The sequence below is a fragment of the Canis lupus genome, chromosome 8 (genome assembly GCF_048164855.1).
Source record: "Canis lupus baileyi chromosome 8, mCanLup2.hap1, whole genome shotgun sequence".
In the NCBI taxonomy this organism is placed as follows: Eukaryota; Metazoa; Chordata; class Mammalia; order Carnivora; family Canidae; genus Canis; species Canis lupus.
In genome coordinates, this window is record NC_132845.1 from 26,994,104 (window position 1) to 27,017,547 (window position 23,444).

General features: G+C 40.7%; 1 protein-coding gene across 2 annotated transcripts in view; it reads left to right on the forward strand.

The window, feature by feature from the left end:
- The first annotated feature begins 8,437 nt into the window (after nucleotides 1-8,437).
- The window catches only part of PLPPR4 (phospholipid phosphatase related 4), a 40,242-nt gene continuing 25,235 nt past the window's right edge, over nucleotides 8,438-23,444 (forward strand). Inside the window, exons 1-3 of one of the 2 annotated variants that reach the window (XM_072834658.1) lie at nucleotides 8,470-8,603; nucleotides 17,664-17,766; nucleotides 19,202-19,263. In XM_072834658.1, the coding sequence (XP_072690759.1) occupies nucleotides 19,207-19,263 (57 nt within the window). In that variant the 5' untranslated portion in view covers nucleotides 8,470-8,603; nucleotides 17,664-17,766; nucleotides 19,202-19,206. Of the gene's footprint in view, nucleotides 8,604-17,663; nucleotides 17,767-19,201; nucleotides 19,264-23,444 lie in introns of both variants that reach the window. The other variant, XM_072834657.1, reaches the window with a different exon arrangement.

A 23,444-nucleotide genomic window follows, 5' to 3' on the forward strand; every position in this document is an offset into this window, starting at 1 on the left:
CAACAGCCAAGGAGACCAGAGTGGGTGAAAATATATATATATACAAGAGGCATCTAAGTGCACAGGTGCTCAGAGGAAAAAGAGGACAACTAACATTTGGACTCTAGAAAACATCTGGAGCTTTAGAGCCTGAAGATAAGGCCAGAAAACTTCATACTGGAAGTGAGTCTTCAGTAGAAATTAGGACAATTTGAGATCTAGTATTTGAGAGTGCATGGTTAGCCACTCACTGGGAAGGAAAGAGAAGAGGATGCAGAGCTGCTTTATTGAAGAACATTTCTCTGCAGCTCCAGAGAGAGGCTCAAAATTCTCATGTTGGACTAATTATTATAAAAAAGTTATGCAATCAGCGGGTAATTGCAGAAGGATTGAAAAACAGGAGTCACTCTGGACTAATTAAAACAGGTTCTTGTTTGTGTGTTGGATGCCTTCACACTTGTCGAAATTGCCAATATGCTCAAAGTGTTGAAAAAAGAAGAGAATGTTGATCCCAGCAGGATCACAAATCATGAAACCCTAAATTAATTAATCGAAGTATTTACTCAGAATCTTTATTGTTCCAGGCTTATAATTCATATTCAATAAGTATTCACTGAACCCTTGAAATGTATGAAATACTTTGCTAAAGGTTGTGTGTAGGGTCCACACAGGGGACAGTCGGAGATGAGACCAAGATTGGTGGAGACCAGACCAAGGATGCCCTTAAATGCCAGGTGAGAGCCTGGAGAACTATGGAGTGTTTTTTAGCAAATAAGTGACATGATCAAAATTGTGCTTTTGGGGAATTATCTTGGTGCAAAATTAAAGAATTGACCATAAAATAAAGACATGAGGTGCCTGGTGGCTCAGTCAGTTAAGCATCTACCTCTGGCTCAGATCATGATCCCGGGGTCCTGGGATGGAGACCCTGCCCCCACTGGGCTTCCTGCTCAGCCAGGAGTCTTCTCCTCCCTCTTCCTCTACTACTCCACCCTGCTCATGCTCGCTCTCTCACAATATTTAGGAAAAAAAAGAAAGAAGGAAAAAATAAAATGAAGATATAAAACCAGGGAAATTGACCCAGAGGCTACTATAACGTCACAGAGACAAGGAAGACTTGAACAAAACGGTAAGAGCAGAAATGTAATGGAAGGGATGGATAGAAATGAAATGACATGTGTCATTCCCTCAGCTTACTCCTACAGGTGGGAATATAAGATTAGAATATACTAAATAACACAAAATAATCAAGGTCATAATCAAGTGCTACACTGAGCAGTGTAAAATAAAGTCTACTGCTGTTGAGATGGAGGTCACTGAGAGCATGGAGTAGCATGAATAAAAAACTCAGAAATGTGGGGCACCTGAGTGCCTCAGGGATTGAGCATCTGCCTGTGGCTCAAGTCGTGATCCTAGGGTCCTGGGATTAAGCTCTGCATCAGGCTCCCTGCAGGGAGCCTGCTTCTCCCTCTGCCTGTGTCTCTGCCTCTTTCTGTGTGTCTCTCATGAATAAATAAATAAATATCTGAAAAAAACCTCAGATATGTGAGATGTGCATGTGTTCCAGGATAGGAGAATAGCATGTGAGTGGCCTCAGAGGCAGAATGAGCATGGTCTAAGTATGGCTCAAACAAGCTCATCACAGGAGAGGACACAATCTGTAGAGAGGAAAACAAGGCTGTTTAACGAAGACAGAAGGAGTGTCCAATGGAGCCCTTATTTAGAGGGGTGTCGTATGCAAAAAAGAGCTTGGAGGACACAGCAAACTTTTGTAGGAAACCAGGTATTAATTGATGCCAATGGAAATAGGGGAGACATAAATATGAAAGAACAAAAGGACTTGGAGACCAAATACAAGGGATGAAATGCAAGAGTAAGTCCAAAATGATGACAAGAGTTTTAGAATGAGTGGTTGGGTCACTTAGACTTCAATGAGTTGCTGCATGTTAGTTACCAATAAGATAGGAGAGAATCAATTGCTCAGTGTGACACCGAAAGAAAAACAAGAGTCAACTTATATTCATGTATTTCTCAACCTTTTCACACATAAAATAGTGTATTAATACAGCACACTAAGGTAAAGTAAAAGAAAATTAAGGGCAACTACATGAAACTTGGAAAAAATTAATTATGTTTTTACAGTATGTAAGTATGAAGACAAATCAAATTTTAGGGGAGCACCTTAAATATAAAACTTCCAGATAAAATCTATTCTATTTTTTTTAATGGAAAACTCGAGCTTACCCTCATAAATATGATTTTGTACATACAATTAAAATTAAAAATTTTGATCTCTCTAACTTTGTGATAGCTACCATTGGAAAAAAATCTTTGCACAAGTAGCTGATAAAAATCTAAAATCATTGCTTTGCAATCACTGAAAATACAACAACCCTTGAAATTACACTGAAAGAATCCAACAGCTCTGCTTTCATTGACCAAAGCAATGTTTAAATTTCTCATGATAATTGGATGTTTTTAAATCCAATTAAAATTTTCATGTCAGAAGTTTTGAAACAAAAACCTTGCTCTTATTTCCAAAATGTGCATGTGTTTTTAGGGCACTTGCACCCCATAAAAGAGACATTACTCACCTATGGACAAAATAGTTATAAGACAGACACATATTAGTCACTGCTTTTATCTGTACCCACAAGGAAGCTGCACCGTCTTACCCTCCAACACACCTGGGGCTGTGCCCCATGCCCCTTGGGCAGTAACATGTTCTGCAGCTGTTTGGATGGTATGTCCAATGGGTTTCCAGATGGCGGGGCTCCTTCTTGGCTATGTTCAGTGCCCTGGGGTGGAGCAGCAGTTTCTGGGGCTGCTCCTCTGTTCCTTGGACTTGTAGCCCTTTGGACTTGCTATCATATGATGCTCTACCCAAGCAGAATTCTTTAGTACTCAAGCAACTGCACTAAAGGTCTTGCACAGACCCTGCCACAACCCTGAAGAGGTAAATATTTGGTAGGGCAGTTGTAACCCATTCTTAACACATTAGTATGTCACTGCATACCCACAGCAAAACTCTGCAATGCAACTTTTTTTTGGTTCCTTCTGTCGCTGCTATGGGATTTCTCAGGAGAGCTGCTACTCTCACAGAAAAGGCATATTCCTGTGGAATGGGGCTCAGTAGAAGCGTGCAAGTCAACTTTTACCTTGGCCTCATAGGGAATCACGGGGGACCATGGTAGGCAAAAGTCAGTGATAGTAGGAAAATGTAAAACTCAATTTAAAATTATCTTCTGCCAGAGAATACTGTTAGGTGTCAGATTTTTTTTTAAGGTCTTAAGTTCATCCTTTAGAGGGTAAGTGTCCTGTGATCCTTTTGTATTCATTTGGGGGTTTTTGGTTGCAGCCATCAAAAGTGGATTCTGGCTAAATTTATGAGATAAAGGGACAGCGGAAGAGGGAGAGAGAGACAAAGAGAGATGGAGACGAGAATTTATTTGAAAGGATATGGGAATTTGCAAAGAAACAAAAAAAGAGGAAAATCAGACTTCTGAAGGGAAAGGAACAGGTCAATTCTGAGAACCGAAGGACCAATATTCGTCGGTGTTCTCTCTGCACCTGCCATGAATAGATACGAGGAGTTTTCCATCTCCATATCACTCCCTTCAAAATTCAAATTCCTGGGGAACTGATTCCATTCATTTTTGCTTGGCTTGCCGTCCTCACTCCCTCAGTTGGCCTGGAGAGGACTGAAAACCTTCGCTACAGCTTTGACTACAGGAGTGGACAGTTCATCATGAAAATTCAAGTCACCCTCACAAGAAGGAACAATGGGTCTTAGACACACAAAAACAACAGATATTCATTTTATCAATCTAACTCCATTTTTAGGTGAAGAAACTGAGTTCCTGAGGTAAAATGTTCTCCTCGGTCAATGACGAGGCTAGAATTAGAACATTGCTTTTCCATCTGCTAGGACTTTGCTCATTTCACTATTCTTTCTCCTTCACACATTCAGTTCTCTTAAACCTCTCTCTTCCAGAAAAATGAAATAAAATCTTACATTGCCTCCTCAAACTGCTGGGAAGTGGGCTGATGTCTGAGATATAGATTACTAAATTAAATATACTTTTTTCAACCTTAAAGATAAATGTCAGACAAGTATTCCAAGGATGTGTAGTTGCCAGGAAGCTGAAAAAGAGTTTGTATTTGGCTGTGAGCACCTAAAACCAACACACAGGAAAACCACTTCTTCCTTATCTCAGGAGTCTGACAGTTTTAACGATCACGTCAAATGCATTTTCAGGCATATTTTTTCCAGGTTATTTGTGTTGTGAAGTACTCTGTCTTGGGAAATGTCAGATGCTGTGTTTTCCGTGGGTGCTGGTTTTCATTTGAATGCACTGGAACAGGATTTCCATTGGAAAATATTCAAGTTCTGGGAGGCACAGTAAATTGTTTTTAATGCCGCTATTATCATGAGAAGCTGCAACTAGCAAACCTGAAGCAACATTCAATGTCTAAGTTCTGCCCTTGGCCCAAACGTGGATGTGCATGATGAGTGTGGGATGGAGCATTTTTAATTTCAGGAATGTCCTCTAGTAGCCTCAATGCTGGAAGTGGCTCAGAGGTCAACCCTTCCCAAAGCTTTCCTTGACCACCACACTTAAGAAGTTTCTCCATAGTAATTATAACTTCAGCCTAATTGTTTGCCTATTAGCGTACATCACAAGAGGTAATTATATCTTTGTTACAAGAGACAGTGTGTGTAGCCCTTAAGGTCACAGAGCTTTGAGGGGCACCTGGGTGGCTCAGTCGGTTGGGTATCTGACTCTTGATTTCCACTCATGTATTGATCTTGTGGTCATGAGTTCAAGCTTATTAGGCTCCACCTTGGGCATGAGCCTACTAAAAAAATAAGTAACTCACAGAGCTTGGAGTAATCTACTAGGTTCAAAATCTCAGCTAATTGCAGTTGTTGCCCTCGTGTACAATAACTCAGGTCTTGTAACCAAAAAATGTAACCCAATAGTGTGCAGTTCTTAAAGATGTTGTAAGATTTAAATGAGGTAATGGGTGCAAAGCATTTTTAACTATGACTTGTCTGTAGTGAGTATCACGTAACTGCTTTCTATTGTTATGATTGATTTATTGTCCTGCATCTCCCCCGTCCACCTGCATTGACTCTGATTTCTGTGAGAGTAGGAACCATATCTATTATTTTATTCAATGGGTATACTGTAAGAAATGTGTCTCCCACATAGTGGGGGGGGGGGCAATCAATATTTGTAGATTGAATGGATGGACAGATGAATAGATGGACCAATTTGATAACATCCCAAGTGCTTTCACATATACTGTCACATTTGAGTTCCCAAGGGCTGCTGTCAGATGGCACCAATACATTTCTCATTTTATGTGTTAAGGAACTGAAACTTGCTTTCAGGAGTGACTTGCTTGAGAGCAGATTTCAAATATAAATCCTGAGCTTGAACTCTGATCTCTGACTCCAAATCTCATTTTCTTCTGGTTCAATCTTTTATTTCTTAATGTCTTCCACCTCTGAATCTCATCTACAAGATTATTCTATAAAAGAGGGAAGTAATTTGCCCCTGTTCATTGCATTCTTTTGAACATCAAAAGTTAAAGTAGGTAAAATATATATCACACTATTACGCCAATGTAAAAGTATTGTGTTTAGTATTTGGAAGATTGCAAAAGGTAGCTGGATTGTTTTGTGAAGTGATGTTAGAGGAGAAAGAAAATATTTTAAAACAAATAGAAAAGAAAAGAGAATCTGGTTAAGGGAAGCATAAAGGATTCACAATAGACATCGGATTCGAATTCTTAAGCATTTCTTGATCCCGGACCATGTGGTCAGGTCACGCTGGTCAAACTACCTAGAGAGAAAAGGAAAGTACCTTTCTAAGGCTTCAATGATTTCTTGAATTATTGGAGGTGGTCAGCATGCATCTTTGATACTTTACCACATGTTTTCAGCTCTTGGCTAATGACATTAAGGTGCTACAGTTTTAGCCTTCTCCCCTTTATATAGAAAAGCTGAGATGATAAATTCAGAAATCTCCTAACTTATTTTTTTTACTGCTCCCAGAAATTGAAAATTCTGTTGAGGTACTAAGAAAGTTGAAAAAAAGAAATGCACACAAAAGAACTTTGGCAGTAGTGAGAAGGATATTTGCAGATTAATAGCATGATGATTGATAAACAGAATCAACTAACAATTATTGAACATTTGGTATGTGGAAGAAAATACATTCCGTGGTTTTATATGCATTGTTTATTTCTTTCCACCTATACCTCCATCATTTAATTTAATTGATTCATTCACTTCTTCAATAAATATTTACTGAATGCCTATTTGCTAGGCACAATTCCAGTTACTACATAAGACTTGCTGACCTTTTAGAGCTTATATTCTAGTGGGAGATAAAGTCAATAAGAGTCAATGAAAAATTAGCCAATAAATACTTGATAAACTATCAGATAGTGGCAAGTTCTATGAAGAAAAAGAAAATAATACAGAAGGATAAAGAGTAATGGAGGCCTGAAGTGATTATTGCTATTTAGGTGGAGCGAATGGTCCTGAAGAGTTTAAATTTGGGCAAAGGTATGAATTAAGTAAGAGGTTAAGCCATGCAGTGTTGATGGAAGAGCATTCCTGGGCAAAGAAACGGTAAGTGCAAAGTCCCCGAGGCAGTACAAAGCTAGACTGGGATTTCCAGATCATTAAGGAACAGAGCAACATACATGAAGCCCATGACCCGGGGAGAGCCTTGGGGGAGGGCTTAAGGAAAACGTGGGGAGGTTAGATTTTCTCTTGAATGTGACAGGGAGCTCTTGGAGGTTTCAGGAAGAGAAGTAACACAGTTGGATTTACTTTTTACAAGTTCATTCTGGCTCCTGGAAATGGTTTGTAGGTTAGGGGCCTTGCTTGAGTGGAAACTGGTAGAAGAGTCCAGAGGAGGCTATTGTGCCAATCCCGGAAAGAGGCGATGGCGGTTGTGGAAAATGAGGGATGGGAGCAAGTAGTGGGCTGTGGAAGGTAACCCAGTTCTCTTCTGATTACTTCCACTGTCTGAGTGAAATGAGTTGATGTCATTAGCTGAGAATGACAAGATCTGAAGGAAAAGAAAGCGTGAGTTGGTGCCCAGAGTGAGAAAGTGAACAGACTATGGAAAAATACTAGGGCCGTGGGGTAGTGGGGCCTGTTTGAAGTTTGTGGTCATCAGTGTAATGTGAGACAACACCACAGGGCTGTGTTTTTCTCTGCCCACCTTCTATTGTTCTGGCGAGGGCAGAGAATTGGCTTTAACTGGGGCTGGGCTTTTGCCTGCTTAGTGCGGTGCGTGGGGAGGTGGAAATGAAGGGTATAGCTGGGCTCTGGAACCCAAGAAAATGAGGGCAGAAGGTGGTAGTGCCAGTGAAATGTGGACATTGGCAGATCAGATTGTCTCCGTGCTGCCAAAGACCTACTGGAGTGTACTGTGGACTGCACCTCTGTGTCCCCTCGAAATTCTTATGCTGAAACCCTAACCCCCCGTGTCACGGTGTTTGGAGGTGGGGGCATTTGAGAGGTGACTTGTTTAGATGAGGTCACCAGGGGATTGAAATTGGAGTGGGAATGTTGGCATTGGTGGTCAGATGCTTAAAAGAGACTTTAAAGATTTGGGGGTGGGGGGGGCAGGCCATCGTGGAAGTGGGAATCTTTAGTAGTACAATGCAGTGTTTTTTATTTGCTGGGTGTTTTTCCTCCTCTGTGTCACCGGGCCCTTCTGGGTTGTCACAAGGGTCCCAAAGTGGAGGCCAGCCAAGCTCACTGCCAATGAGGTGAAGGACTCATTTTAGATGGTTGCTGTCTGCAGAGGTGCCTCCTGTTAGTTAAGGCGGCGATGCTGGCTTTGCTGTGGAGGTGACACGAGGGGGTCGGAACATGCCCTGGCCTTGGGGCTCGGTGGGAAGGGGTGCACTGGGCCTCCCTCGAGGCGGGGAGCCCTCGGCCTCCCCAGGCGGGTGCAGGAAGGTGTCCGCAGGGGCCCGGGGGAGCCCTCCTTGGGGAGCCCCCGCCCGCCGCACGCTCCCTCCGCGGCCTGCTCCGGGCTCGGATGCCAGTCCGCCGCGGGGTCGCCGGGCTCGGGCTGCCGCGGGGGCCGGGTCTGCTCCCGGCAGGCGGTAGGTGAGCGCCTCCCGAGGCCCGGAGCCCCCGGAGGCCCGGGGGGGGGGCGCTCCCCAGCCTCGCCGCTGCAGCATCCAGGGCTGCGCCCCCCTTCCCGGGTCTCGCCTGACGTCAGGCTCTCCGCGGCGCGGGCGGGCGGGGCGGGAGGGGCGCCGGGGCCGCAGCGGCGCTCGCTGGGGCAGAGCGGGGGGCACCTGCGGGCGCGGGGAGGCGCGGGGCTGCCGCAAGGAGGGGCGGGGCGCGGGGGGCGGCGCGGGGGGCGCGGCGCGGGGCGGGGCGGGGCGGGCGGGCGGCGCCCGCGGGGCCCGTGACATCAGCGGCGCCGGGCGCCTGCGGCTGGAGGAGGCGGCTCGCCGCGCTGCGCACCTGCCGGGAGCTCGCCGCTCGCGCCGCGGCCGGGATGTCGGCGAAGGAGAGGCCAAAGGGCAAAGTGATCAAGGACAGCGTGACCCTCCTGCCCTGCTTCTACTTCGTGGAGGTGAGTTGGGCCGGCTCCGGGGCGCCACGGCTACGCGGGTCCTGCGCGGCCGGGGGCGGTCGCTGGTTGCTCCGGAGCCCCCCCCCCCCCAAGCGCGCCCGCGAGCGGCGGTCCCCAGGGCGGGTGTCCCCAGGGCGGGTGTCCCAGGGCGGGTGGGTGCCCCAGGGGCGGGTGCCCCCGGGCGGGTGCCCCAGGGCGGGTGTCCCAGGGGCGGGTGCCCCCGGGCGGGTGTCCCAGGGCGGGTGTCCCAGGGGCGAGTGTCCCAGGGCGGGTGTCCCAGGGCGGGTGCCCCAGGGCGGGTGGGTGCCCCAGGGCGGGTGGGTGCCCCAGGGCGGGTGTCCCAGGGGCGGGTGCCCCCGGGCGGGTGTCCCAGGCCGGGTGTCCCAGGGCGGGTGCCCCAGGGGCGGCCTGCGGGCGGAGGTACCTGTGTGAGTGAGCGTGCGCCGCGGCCCGCAGCGGCCAGGATGCCCGCGCTCGGGGCTTGCGCTTGCAGCCTCCCGGATGGAGAACTCTGAGCTTTCGGTGAGAATTCAACTGCACCCGGCCGTGCTCGGGGTGTACGAGGTCTGGGGACGTCTAGAGAGCCCTGGAATTACTGATGGCTCTGTTTAAAAACAGCAACACATCCCCCCGATTATAATGACTGGGGTGCTCCCATCTACTCCTAATACTGGGTCTGCATCTCTAGTCTATTGGCCCTTTTCCATGGCTAACAAAAATTGTACATATACATGGGAACTTCTATATATGTAGGGATGTATATATGGACGTATAATATTTTTAAAAATATGTGACCCTCATCTGCTTTTGCATGATCTGTACATGTGCTTTTATTTGGGGCTGAGCAGTCTTACTGATAAGCAACTAACAGGCAGATGTAGTCATAATGACCCTCTAACTTACCAAAATGCAGTGTTGAAGAAAGGAACGATTTATGGGAGGGTTATAAAGATTGACAGGTACAGTGATTCCATGCACTGTGGTCCATTGCATTAGGAAGACATTTTTTTAAGCAAGAGGTTTATTAAGTCATAGGTAGAAAAGAGATGCATTGAATAGGTTTTGGGAAATTAGATGATTTTAGTCATAAAATTATGTTCTGTATTTAAAGCCCGGATTGCAATAAGGAATATAGGACTGTTGCTGAATTATAAACGTCCTTCATTGGTTGTCTTTTCAGACAAATATGGAGGTTTAGCACTTCCAAGTACATATACTAGATTGTGTATTTGATGATTGTGAGGCTTATCTATATTGAGGGATAGCCACTGCCTTGAAACTTAGGGGAAGGGACGTTGTCAGATTGTTCTGATAGAGAATAGTATATTTGCAAATTTCTCTTAGGTGTCCGAGATTTGAAAAATGGTTTCAGCTTAAGAAAGATGTATGTGACTTGCATAAGTCTCAGAAAAATGATGAGTGACTCCTTCATCCATGACCCATAGGGGGGAAAAAAGAAAAAAAATAGAGATATGCTGTTTATTTAAAGTAATTAATGGATTCATTTATTTTTGCCCTTTTTCACAAGGGATTTTGAGGTCATGGTTTAGATAATTTTGTTGAAAGATAATAGAGAGTTGTCTCCAGAAAGATGTGGGCAGCAGAAGATTCTGTGATGAAAAGGGAAAATAAATAGAAAGAAAATGGAATACCTGACTTTAAGCTACATCATGTCAGGCCACTTGTCGCATTGTGCTAAGCCACTGTGGTTTTATACTAAAGCACTTTCATCCATCTCTGGACCCCTTATGTGTACTAGGAGAAATCAGTTCATTTCTGGGTTCCACCTTCAGGATGGAGCACACCTGAGGTCAGCTAGAAGCTGACCACATATGCACTGCAGTTGTATGGCTTCAAGGAAAATACTCTTATGAAAAAGGATGCAAACCAGGGAATTAAGGACTTGCCTTTAAGGAGTCTTTTGAAGTACCTTCCACAGGGTACATGTCCCTTAATCTAAAATTTTATAAGTTAAAATACCTCATAATGCATTTGAAACATATCTCTAGGAACAAGCATTTCACAAATGTCACTTCTTTTCCATGAGTGGAAATAGCCCCAAATCATTACATTCCCACTGACCTATTCAGAGACCCTTTACAAATTCCTTAGCAGGGCAAGCTCTCAAATAATTACTTGAAGACTATGTGTGGAGTTTGAGCATTAATGACATTATATCTTGGGAGTAACAGATTTCAAAGTGAGAGTCACAAAAATTGGGTTGCAAATTATCTCCCTGAAACTTCAATGTGTGATGAACAACTAAAGAGCCTCTAGACAATTGGAGGAGACAATAAGTATACCAATTATTTAAGGAGTTGACAGGATGCACTACCAAGCTTCTTTGGAATGACTCATTTTGAAGCTAGTGAGAATGAACTTTATATCTCCTTTGGAGGATGAATACATAGGAATTAACATGTCACTAAAATGCTCTAGAATAATGACACGTCGTTTTACAACATCGTTTCCCAAGACCTTAGTAACTAAATGGAAAAGTGAAACATGAGTGAATCCTTCATCACAGATCAGTCCAAAGCACCTATCTCAAGCCTTTCTCTGTTACTTCAGATAATAATTAAGCCACCTCTCCCCAATTTCCAGAGGTGTTTTGGGTTCCAGAGCATTCCTGAAATTGACCTATTTTAGTGGACAGGAATGGAGAGAGTAACCAACTGAGAGCTAGTAACAGTTTGTACAGTCATAATGGTGACCATTTATGAAGCACTTACTAGGTACTAAGAATAAAGGAAGCCAAGTGCTCTACCTGCACCATCGCATTCAGTTTTCAGAGGTTCTCATTAAGAAAGATGCTATTATTATCTATGTTTTAGAGAACAAGAAACAGAAACTCAGGTAAGTTGAACAACTTGCCCAGGTTTACAAAGCAAGGTCAGAGGTAGAGCTGGCTGTTGATTCAGAGCATGTGCTCCTAACCACTGCCCCCAACTGTCTCTCTCGACACGCTGAAAGAATATTCACACAGACAAAGTTACTGCCTTTGGTATCCCACAGGTAAACACAGGGGAATGTAGTTTGAAGTAAGGGTACATGGACCAAGGTAACAGTTTTGCCTGATAACAGACCATCTTCCTCAGCTGAGTTCTTCTTTCACAGGATGATGCTAGGCACAAAAGGTTGCTGAAGAGTGTCCACTCCCCATACTGACTGATACACTAGTTAGGGGCCAGAGTCCCCCCCCCAATAAGTCCCCATGGCCAGGTACAGAAAAAGAGTGGAGACCCCAGCATCTTGTGCAGAATGTCAAGAGTATGGAGATTAATTACATCCCTGGGGACACTGGCTTGAATTGCTCAGCCACTAAAACCAACTAATCTTGTCACAGTTCACCAATGTTAAGCAAACATTAAATTAATAGATAGAATTAATTTTTCTTACATCTTTGGTTTATGCTGCCAACTGTCTGCTGATGAAGGCTGATGGGTGACAGTAATTAAATATATTAATATTACATGGTGATTTAAATTTACCATGATGATTTCCAGCACAGTACCTTGCTTTTTGAACAAGTTTGTTAATTTGGTTTTGCATTGTTCAACTTGAAAGGAGCTCTCAAAAAAGCATATCCAACGCCTTATCAAGTTGAACAGAAAAGCAGGTTAAAAAGGAATGTTCCACTGAAGAAAAGGTTTCTTTTGCCTTTAAAGTTGCAAAGCACTCTCCAACTGTTGGTTGTATCACTTACAGTGGCAATTGCAACCAGCAGCACCCATAGATTAGTAAAAGGTCTTTCAAGCTTAATCACCCAATATTACATTTGATAAGGCTGATTTTCTGGGAACCTAATGCATTTCCTTCATACAAGGCATCATAATGGTTGTACCTGTGCTCAGACTCATTTGGTTCTCATTAGTCATCCTGCTCAAGGATATGAGTTCACATCAATCCAGTATGTAATATAAACAAATGACAAATACCTTTGAAGCCAAAAAGACTCTTAATAAATAAATAGGAAAGAGATTCTTTTCATTTAAATGTTCTATTTTATGACATACATTTTTATTACTAATTTAATGGATTTTTAAAATGGAAGTAGAAGAGCTGTATTTGGCCAATATGCAAGGATACTTTTATAGGATCACAGAGACAGATAGTTTGAAATTTTTGTTTTTTGCGCGCGCGCGCACACACACACTCCCCCTCCACATATAGGCAGGCACAAACAGAGGTCAAGTGAGAGTACATCTATCTCCATTAAGCATAAAATAGCAGTATCAGAAGCAGTACAGAATCAGAATATTTTAAACACAACAAACTTGAAATCATACAGGAAGTTTTCACTAGTGTGAATGTTGTACTTAACAATGGTTGTATTTCAGGATTTTGTTAATTCAGGCTAATTATTATGGGGTTGGAAACCAGACAGTGTGTTAAGGAGTAAAAGCCATTGTTTCTCAGTTGCCGTTCTACCTGGAGAAGTTCCAACAGCCTTTGTTTGAGCACAGATACCCTAGTTAGGTCAGTCTAAACACCATGCCCAGACATTCTGGTGTCCTGATAAAATGTTAATCTGATTTTTTTTTTCCTGCTGGAAAGTGTCCTCAGATTCTTAATTGTAGCAAACCTTAATTCACAAGACTTCTGTTCTAACTCATGATCTATATGAAAATTATATAACTCATTTGATCTTCTTGCTGGGAAATATAGCTAGCTTATTTCCTTCTACATAAACTTTGGCATCAGTAAGAAGTACAAAATCACATTTCTGCATTGCACATACCAAAATAGTAACTGTAGGCTTTTCCCTTTTCTGGGTGGCATAGAGAAATAGTCTGCTCAAAGAAGTCCTGCAAACCCTGCCAACAGAGATGAGCTGACAAATTTTTCCTCCTCTTTTAGAGTCACAATGCACAAAGTTCTTTGATGAAAAACAAGAAGGAAATAGAGATTAGATGCCTAAGTTTTAGAGAGACTAAATGAGGACATTTCCACAAATACAAAGTATTGATAAATATGCAGAACCTGCTATTAGGGAATTCTGTGCTCTTCCTAGGCACCATCACCATCCTACTGTGTCTCCATGGCCAAGTCGCTCGTAATGTCCTTTGGCCCACTTTTCTCTAATAGGAAAAAGAGAAAACATTTGGCTTCTACCAACCTCAAAGGAGATTAAGAATAATAGTAGTAGTAATAAAACAGAGTAATCAATTTCAGTCCTCCTCTGCTTGACAGACGCTGCCCATACTTTATTTTTCATCCTGAGGACTACCCTAGAAGGTAGCATTAATATTGCATTAAAGTATTAACAAGAAGATATTATTATCCCTATTTTTTAAATCAGCAAACCGTAGCTGAGAGAGCTAAATGTTTCTGGCAACAGATGGCAATGAAGTGAAGCAGCCGGGATCTGAGTGCTGGTCCATCTCACTCTTGCATTGCCATCACACTGCTCCCCCTCTCCCATGCTCTAATAATAAAGGTAAATGTAACAAAGTGGGAATGGGGATAATGACCTCTACCATGCCTGGGTATCATGGTATCTAAAGGCATGTCCTTGAAAGATATCTGGTTGGGGCTTCTTCTAAGATGTACAGTCAAGTTTTTCTCCTTTATTCAGCTACTGAACTTGGCTCTGTTAGCACTGTCTCCTACTCACAGAAAGTGATTTAATCCTGACATGGAGGTATAGATGACACAGTATCTGTCCACCTAAAAAATGTGCTTCCTTTGGGATGGCGCAGGGCACCCAAGAGCCTCCTGTGGAGACTGAGCACCTAGGTAAGGAATGAGGGGTTGTTGGAACTGAAATAAAGCTTGGAAAAGGAGAATCTGCAGGTCTTCAGAAGGATGAATCCCAAAGACATAACAGAACCAGAGGAGGCCAGGCCATGGGGGAATTAGGAGAAAATGCATGAGAACCTAGAAGGTAAGAGCGAAGTCCAAGTGAGGGTAATGGGGATCCAGTCTGTGGGCAAACCATGGAGATTCCTTTCAGCACTTGGGTTGTCTAAGCTGGCTTGTTAAATAAAAAGCACTTAAGTCACAATTGTCTGTGTTTATGTCAAGAGTGTATTACAAATATTATGCACAGCAGATTTCCCTTCCGCATATGTGTACAGCCCAGGCTATTTTTCAGGCAACCTCTCTTAAAAAAAAAAAAAAGTGAAGAAATATTGTATTACAGAATTAATTCTAATAAAATCATGCACTCCAAGAACATCTGGCCTGGTTCCTCTATCACAGATGAGAAAACTGTGGCTTGAAAAGGTTAACTGAGTTACCTAAAGAAACACTCTGGTTAACATCAGATCAGGAATAGAACCTGAGTCTCCCGACTCCTGTTCTGGTGCTTAGTCCTAATTATTACTATTTCTAGAATTCCTCATCTTAGAAAATTTCCCCCTGGATTAAACACTTAAAATACAGGTCATTCTAATTCTAACTGTACCTGTGAACAAATTGTGCTAGTTGTTTGAAAGTTGTATCTCAAGACCTAGGTTGCCTATTTCATGACATTACACTGTGTTAATCAACATGTTAAAGCAATTGTGAATGGATCTTCTACTTTCCCAAATTGCTAGGCTCTTTGAAAAGCATGGTTACAGCTAAAGATTCTAAGTTTGGAAGTGATATTTTTCTTTCTTATTGCCTAACTGCCCACCTACAATTTCACAATTGCTTCCTTTGACATGAGGTCGCTGACAGAGGGTAAAGGAAAGAGGAAACATGGAAGGAGTAAGAATATAATTTACAACATCAGTAACAAAATAACTATTATAATGTGATGTCATTTTTCACGTATATTGTCTTTTGTGATCCTTTAAATACAACTTAGCAGTAGATATTAACTCTGTTCTACAAATTAAGTAACAGACTCAAAGAGATCCAAGAAGTACTATTCTCCTATGTTGGGCACAAGAAAAAAAGAAAAGAAGTTTGTATTTAGACTGTGAAATGTCTATTTATGAGCACCTTAGCTTCTATGGTTTCTTCTGGAATTAATTAGCTGAGAAATGTACTTTCAATAATTTTCTCATGGTCAAGTGGATTTTGGACTATGAAAGCCAAGAACGGAAATACTAATTTTGACAATTAATGTGGAGGTGTTTTTTCCTGTCAGTAATTAGACCCTGAATCAATTGTCCTGTAGTTCCATTATTCTTCAGTTGTTTTGAAATCACAAAACATTTATGTTAATGTAATATAAAGGAGGATAATGTAATATAAAGGAGGATACAGCTTTCTTATTTGCTGTAACAAGATGGCTTCTGTATATTTTTCTAGAAGTGGCCTTAGAAATAGGTATAAATGAAAGAAAGGGAGAAATGTAGGTAATTAAAATCAATGAATTTAGAGGAAAAAGTAAATGAGGTATTAGTTTGTTTAGCAGACTGTTGTTTGAGAGTGGGAACCATGGAACTACTGTGAATGTGTTATTTTACAGTTTAATGTCCTCACCAAAAGCCTGGGCTGTGCAATTGCCTTAGTGGTAAAACTGCCTTTTTATAAAGTCTTAATCATGCTTCAGAAACTGAGCCCATGTGGACAGAGCCTAAAAGATACCAATTGTATATTAAGTAGTCTCCAAAAGGGGGGCTCTAAAATGAAGTACCAGAGTGTAATCTGTTTGTACCTTCATGACAGTTCATTTATTCATTGAATAAATATTTATTGATTGCTTATTATGTGCCTTTTAGTTAAATTAGTGGAAATAATATGGAACCATTACTGGCATACTTCCTAGTCCATAGTAGAGTTTCAATAAATTTTCACTGAATGGATGGAGTAAAACAACACTAACGTGAACATAAATTTGTTCTTAACTTTCTTTTTTTCAGCTAATGGAGATGTTTTTATTTATAAAGTAAGTGCTGATGAATGTCCCATAAAATATGTTGCTCTGTCTCATGAATTATTGAACAATGGAAGATTAAATCAATCTCCAAGGGTCTATATGAGTCCTCATTTCTTAATTATACTCATACTCATTTTATTTTCTAAGGCATACTTAGGGATTTTTTGAGATTTGAGACTTCAAGGAGCGGTATCATTTAAACAAAAAACACTCATCATTCTAATTTTCATAGATAACTCTTTTAGTTACATAAGACACACATTCTAGTGAACTCTGGGCAAGTCACTCACTCCCTCTTCATCTCAATTTCCACATTTGTAAAATAGTGAAAATACTGTGGGCACATTCGTTTTGTGACTCTTTGATTGTGTACAAATTATATAATATGGCTAGCAATTTCTAATGCTTAGCAACTGAGTAACTAACTCAGTGCTTAGTAAATGAGTTTTCTGTTTCTCATTTGCCAACACCCAGCCACTCCTTATCTTGTCTGAAATAAACTTTTTATGTGGCTTCAGACTTTAGTAAATTCTCCAGAAAGAAGGTTGTTTTCCTGACTTTTTTGTATCACACATTTTGGTATGTTTTATAATGTGCATACACTGATAAAGTAATTTGTTTCAATATATAAATGCATACAAACAAATGCTTATTGGATTGCATGCTCATTTTTTATTGATAGAAACACACAAAATAAAATGGAAGCCACTTGCTTTGAATATCCTTACTTGACCTTGTCAGTGGGAGAAAATTCACATTTACTGAACACCTTCTATATACTGGTGTAACCCTCTACTGCAAGTCTTCACCCAAGGATGTTGGCAGGCGCACATTCTGAGACCTTGCCATTCTTATCTTTTTAGAATTCTGTGCTACCATATATGAACTCGGCAGCAGCTATCCAGTGCAAATTACTTATCTTCTCATGTTTCAGTTTGGCCATCTATGAAATTAAAAAAAAATATGTCCTGCAAGAAAAGATGAATCAAAGGATAATCCAATCTCTGAGAATGAATGACCTCATTAAGGCTATTAGGGTGAAATTCATTGAAATTTGTCTTTTGAGACAGTTGGGTATACCCTAAAGAATTAACAAGTTTTTGCCTCCTGTGTGATGATCTGGAGATGCTTGTATCATAGCAACTGAGATTTGAGTGATTAAAACATAGAGAGCTTCCAGTTGTAAAGATTTGGGTATATTTTATTTATTTATTAAAGATTTTGTTTATTTATTTATTTGATAGAGAGAGAGAGAAAGGAAGAGAGCACAAGCAAGAGGAGTTACAGAGGGAGAGGGAGAAGCAGGCCAGAGCTGAAGACAGACTTATAAACAACTGAGCCACCCAGGTACCCCAAGATTTAGGTTTAGATCATAAGTCTTCTCCATGGGAAAACATAAAAAGAAAGGCAATTGTATACTAGAAAGAAATGAACTTTTGAAATGAGTTAGACAGGATATAATTATTTTTTCCACATTTTACTTATTTTTTTAAAGATTTTATTTATTTATGAGAGACATAGAGAGAGAGAGAGGCAGAGACAGGCAGAGGGAGAAACAGGCTCCATGCAGGAAGCCCAATGTGGGACTCAATCCCAGAACTCCAGGATCACACCCTGGGCTGAAGGCAGGCTCCAAACCACTGAGCCACCCAGGGGATCCCCTTTTTCCACATTTTAAAACTCCAACCTCTAGAGCAATAGAAATAGCAGGGAGAATATAATAAGTTCTCAACAAATTTGTGTTGCATTAATGTCATGTTGGTCAAGAAATTTGTCAGTTAACAGAGATAGGGAGATAGAAACTATACTGAGCCTCAGCTTTGGTCTTAGTTTTGGCCTCAGTCTTCTCTGGCTGAGTCCAAAGCCTACTTACTGATCCTTCTAGTCCAGTTAAGAAACGAGCGAAGAAATTGCTAATACTTCATCACCCAGATAAGTATTCCAACATGTAAGAAGGGCCAGGTGCAGCACCACCCAAAAGACGCCCTCTCTATGGGGGGGGGGGGGGGCGCTATGAAAGATTTTACAGACTGCTCATTCCAAAGTTCCCATCCCACCTGCTTCAATAGGCCCTGTCCCTTCCTCCATACTGCCCTTTCATTTTAAGATTGCAGAGGTTAACACAACAGAGAGGAGAGATGGGTAATAGGAGAGTGGCTCATGAGACATTGTTAAGTTCTTATCTAAAAAAGTTGATTAGAAATTCCTTTGCTGGGGATCCCTGGGTGGCGCAGCGGTTTGCGCCTGCCTTTGGCCCAGGGCACGATTCTGGAGACCCAGGATCGAATCCCACATCGGGCTCCCGGTGCATGGAGCCTGCTTCTCCCTCTGCCTATGTCTCTGCCTCTCTCTCTCTCTCTCTCTCTGTGACTATCATAAATAAATAAAAATTAAAAAAAAAAAAAAAGAAATTCCTTTGCTGGATAATTGATAGGTCAAATAAAATATATCAGGCACATAATATACACTCAATAAATGTTAAATCAATCAATTACTTATTATATAATAAAATATATAAACTTTTATAGTGCTTAAATTAAATGATTTAATGCCAAATTTCGTGCCTGAATTTAGTAAACAACTCAGAAAATGTTTCCAAAATGTCTCTAATTCAATAATTTCTGTTTATAATGTAAAATTATATGTCACTTTAGATCTCAAAATCAGAATTTTTTTATTGTGCTATCTCAAAATTTTAGTAATTTTTAGTTACATTTCATTTCCCTGACATTATTGCATGACAATATTTTTTTTCTTTTACTTCTATGTTGTTTCATATTAGGAAATATGTATTGGACCCCAAAAGTACTGTGCTGTGTACATTTCCTTTGTAAGACCATTCAGGTAAAAATATGTATGCTTTCTCTATATGAATGAAATAATTCAAGTAATAGTGAAAATGTCTTTTAATCTAAGTATGTTAAAATTTTAATTTTTTTAAGAGACCTCAAAAAATACATGCACAATACCAATCCCAGCAGAAATTGTAGGGTGGCATTCAAGGTATATAAAGATAAAATGTACTTAATATTAGTTTATTTCTCAATGTCTTTGTGAAGGCAAAGCTCAGAGGTGGAATCTTTTAGAAAAAGGCAGTAAGTATATGATCATGAACATGAACTCAGGTGGTAGATTTCTTGGAGTTTATAATCTAGCTAACCAGTTGTATAGTTTTGCGGGAATCATCTAATCTGTCTATGCCTCAGTTCTCTCAACTGTACTGTGGGGATGATGATAGTACCTGTTAATAGTAAGAGGTTTTGCAAAGATTGCATGAATCAGAAATGTAAACTACTTTAAATGGCATCTGGAAAATATTAGTAGCATTAAATTGATACTTGTACCCATGTCTTTAAGAGTCAGGTATATGTTCCAGGGAGAAAGAAATTACGAACCTAGAAAGATTTAAAAGTAATTACTTTCAACAATTGAGGTACAGGTCCCCAGCCTCAGGTCTTAATGTCTAATTTAGTTTAAAGAACAAAATGCTTTCCCAGACAATGCACATACTTCATTGTCTAATTATGTAAGAGGAGCCAATCTTCAAAACCTGAGGTTAAAACTGGTGATTACAAAGCTTACTATGCCAGTCTAATGCTGTATCAATATTTGGGTGATAAAACAGAAATATATTATTATTTTAAACTTTACTCTTTGATCATTGACTGATTGTAATTAGTGTTTTTGGAGCTGCAAAGATGTAATTGATATTTGGATATAATAACATAGAACAGGGTTTTCCCATCAAACTTAACATATATATTAGGTCTGGTTGCTCATCCCTATTAACTACTATTGCTTTTTGAAGGATTTAGTTTGAGTTTCTTGTGTTCTTCAATGCTTAAAAAAACATTATTAGAATTCTAGAAATTTATAATAGGAACATGTTCTGTGATAGAAGAAGGCAAGGATCTTTTAACATGGGGATTTTTCTTTTATCGTATTACCACACAACAAGAATTGTGTAAACACTTAACATATATGTTCAAGCTACCCATCCATGTATGTTTTTATTCTACATTGAAGCTACTGAGTATGTCCTTTGCTTTACTAGGCCCTGGGGATAGAGAATTAATAAATAAGACCATTTCTCTGTTCTCGAGGGTTTTATCACTGAAGAGAAGAGAAAAGTGAAGGAACAACTGCCATACCATATGACAATCACTATGACAGAGGCCTTCATCTGGCCATCTCTGTGCAGTTAGAGAAAGTGATCCAAAGGAAACATCAAGGACAGAAAGCATCTGGAGCTTTAAGGATGCCCAATCCCTGGTATTTTATACCAGAAGTTCTTTACGAGGGAAAACAAAAGTGAAAATAAAAGCAGAAAACACCCAACATATAATGAAGGGTTCTTAAGATATTACCAAAAAAAAAATTAAAATTGCATTGGAGAAACTACACAGGGAAGAAATTTAAGACCTTGGAAATCAGATGATTAAGAGCGTGATTTAAAAGTACCAAGTACTTTTCACCCTTGATGCCTCTGTTTAAACCCCTCGCATGCATGGCCAGCTCTCGCCTCTGTCCTTAAGTGGCATTTCCACTGAAGCCTGGGGCTATTCTTTCCTGAAAAGCACCAGACTAATGCCAGCTGGCGACATGTGCCAGAGTGGCAGCAGGGTGTAGCGGGGCTTGTGCTTCCAGGGAATTTAACAGATAGGGTTCCCCACTCTGACTTGCTACTCAGAAGCTGAGCATGTCATTTAGCTTCTCTGGTGGTAGCAGGGTCGGTAGCAGGGTCTCTTCTCAAGATTTATCTTAAAATTCCCAAAGGGGTCATGAGTATTAAATTAGATAATTTATGGGGAAATGCCTAAATAACAACCCAATAAAAATTCTTTTCTTCTTAGACCTGAGTTACTGCTCAATAAATCCTACCTTCAGTAACTAAAAGGGAACTCAGCTGTAGAAAAGATAGGTAGTAGATTTGAGCACAAGAAGCAATTTTCATGTTTGGATGCTGAAGAAGTTGGTAGAGAAACTATGTAATAGTAAAGAAGCAGTTTTTTTTTTTTCCCCAAAGGGCACATATTCCCTGAAACACCCTCTTCCCCTTTGGCAATCCCAGCCATTGTAGCAATGTCGAGGGGAAAGCAGGTTGACAGCCATGAGCAAAGAAGTTTACAGCATGTGTCCTGGAGGTAGGCACCTGGGTAGGAATCTGGGTGCTCCCACTCACCAGCTTCGTGACCCCTGGACAATTCATGTAACCTACATCTGCCTCAGTTTCTCATCTGTAAATTGGGAATATCCTTTAGAAGGTGTGGACTGAATGCAGCAGTCTTTTATAGAATTTACCACAGTATCTGGCACCCACATGCCCAACACAAATGCTATGTGAGTGTTAAGATATTGTTCATGTTTTCTGTGTAATAGTAATGTCCTGACTTCTTTTGATTGAATTTGGTGGACATTTACTGACCACCTAAAACTTCCAAAGCACTGTGAGATACACAGTTCTCACTTTTAAGTATATAATCTTAGGACCGGGGCTGAAATATACAGAAAACTATAATACAAGGCCGACAAACAGGTCCTTCAATAAAATATATATGGAGTACAGGAGTCAAGAGTCTTCAGTTCTGAATGAAGAGCATGGAGAAGGTTTCAAGGAGAAAAAAATCATGTGATCTTGACCTTTATGAGGACAATTTTTATGGGACACGAATGTGAAAATGTAATGTGAAGCAGAGACAACAACATGCCTTTTGAGACATCAGTGTGATGGGAACATAAGCTGTTTGTGGGTTGGGACAGTGGAAAGTAGGTATGGAGCAAAATTAAATGAGAAAGGCAGACTAGGCTATATAATGTTAAAGGTCATAAGTACCATTCTAAAAAATTGGCACTCATTTTGGTTATTGGTGGGACACTCTTAAAGGCATGATCAGATGTGAACTCTAGAAAAATCAGCCCAGAAGCATTGTAGAGGATGAAATGAATCACGCAGAGGACAGAGGTAATACATTACAGAGGGTAGTGACCATGTAAAAGAAATGGAATAGAATGTTTCTGAAATCATGCCAGCATATGGAGAATTCTAGAACTAAATGGCAATGTAAGCAACCCCTCATTTCACTGACAACAGATGAGGCCCAGAAAGGTTAAATGACTTGCCTCAAATTCCAGAAGCTAGTGGAATAAATGAGGGGAGAAACTGGCTTCTCCTGGCTCTAAGGTTGGCATTGGTTTCCTTCTATCACACTGCCCTGTTTGAATTTGTACCTATGCATGCTATTGAAACCACAGCCAGTTTATTTCTGAAAACTAGTTTAGAAACCTAAACCTTGAATGATGTTATAGACTCATTCTTGACCTGTTCCTTCCCTTAACAATACTACACGTTAGTGTGTTGTTTTTTATAACCCATATTTTTGAGATTCATTGTAGTTCATCTAAATATGCTGCAATTCAGATAGCCTTATAAACTATAAAGCCCTATACCATATTGAAGTATATATTATTGGTAATTATCATTGCCAATATTTTAAGGAAACATTATCTCTATTAACTACAAGGCAAAAATTACTGAGGAATGTCATTAAATATTGCACCGTAGGAAGTGGAAAATTCTATCATCGCTGTGCTGACCTATGACAATCTCCTTTGTGGCACAAATTTAGTAAAATTCCTTTGATCTGCTGATATTTCTTCTGTTTTGAACTTGATTTCAATATATTGTGTAAACGTTTTAAATTTCACATTTTATACAATTTGGGGATACTTCATCAGAATTGATTCCCAGCCTCTCATTTAAAATTTGTTATTCAGGGACACCTGGGTGACTCAGTGGTTGAGTTCGTGATCCTGGAGTCCGGCATTGAGTCCCACATCAGGCTCCCTGCAGGGAGCCTGCTTCTTCCTCTGCCGTGTCTCTGCCTCTCTCTTTGTGTGTCTCTCATGAATAAATAAATAAAATCTTTAAAAAATAAAATAAAATTCATTATTCATAAAAAAATAAATAAAATGAAATTTTTTATTCACTTTTAAACATGTTCTTTTTCTTGTAGATTACCTCTTGC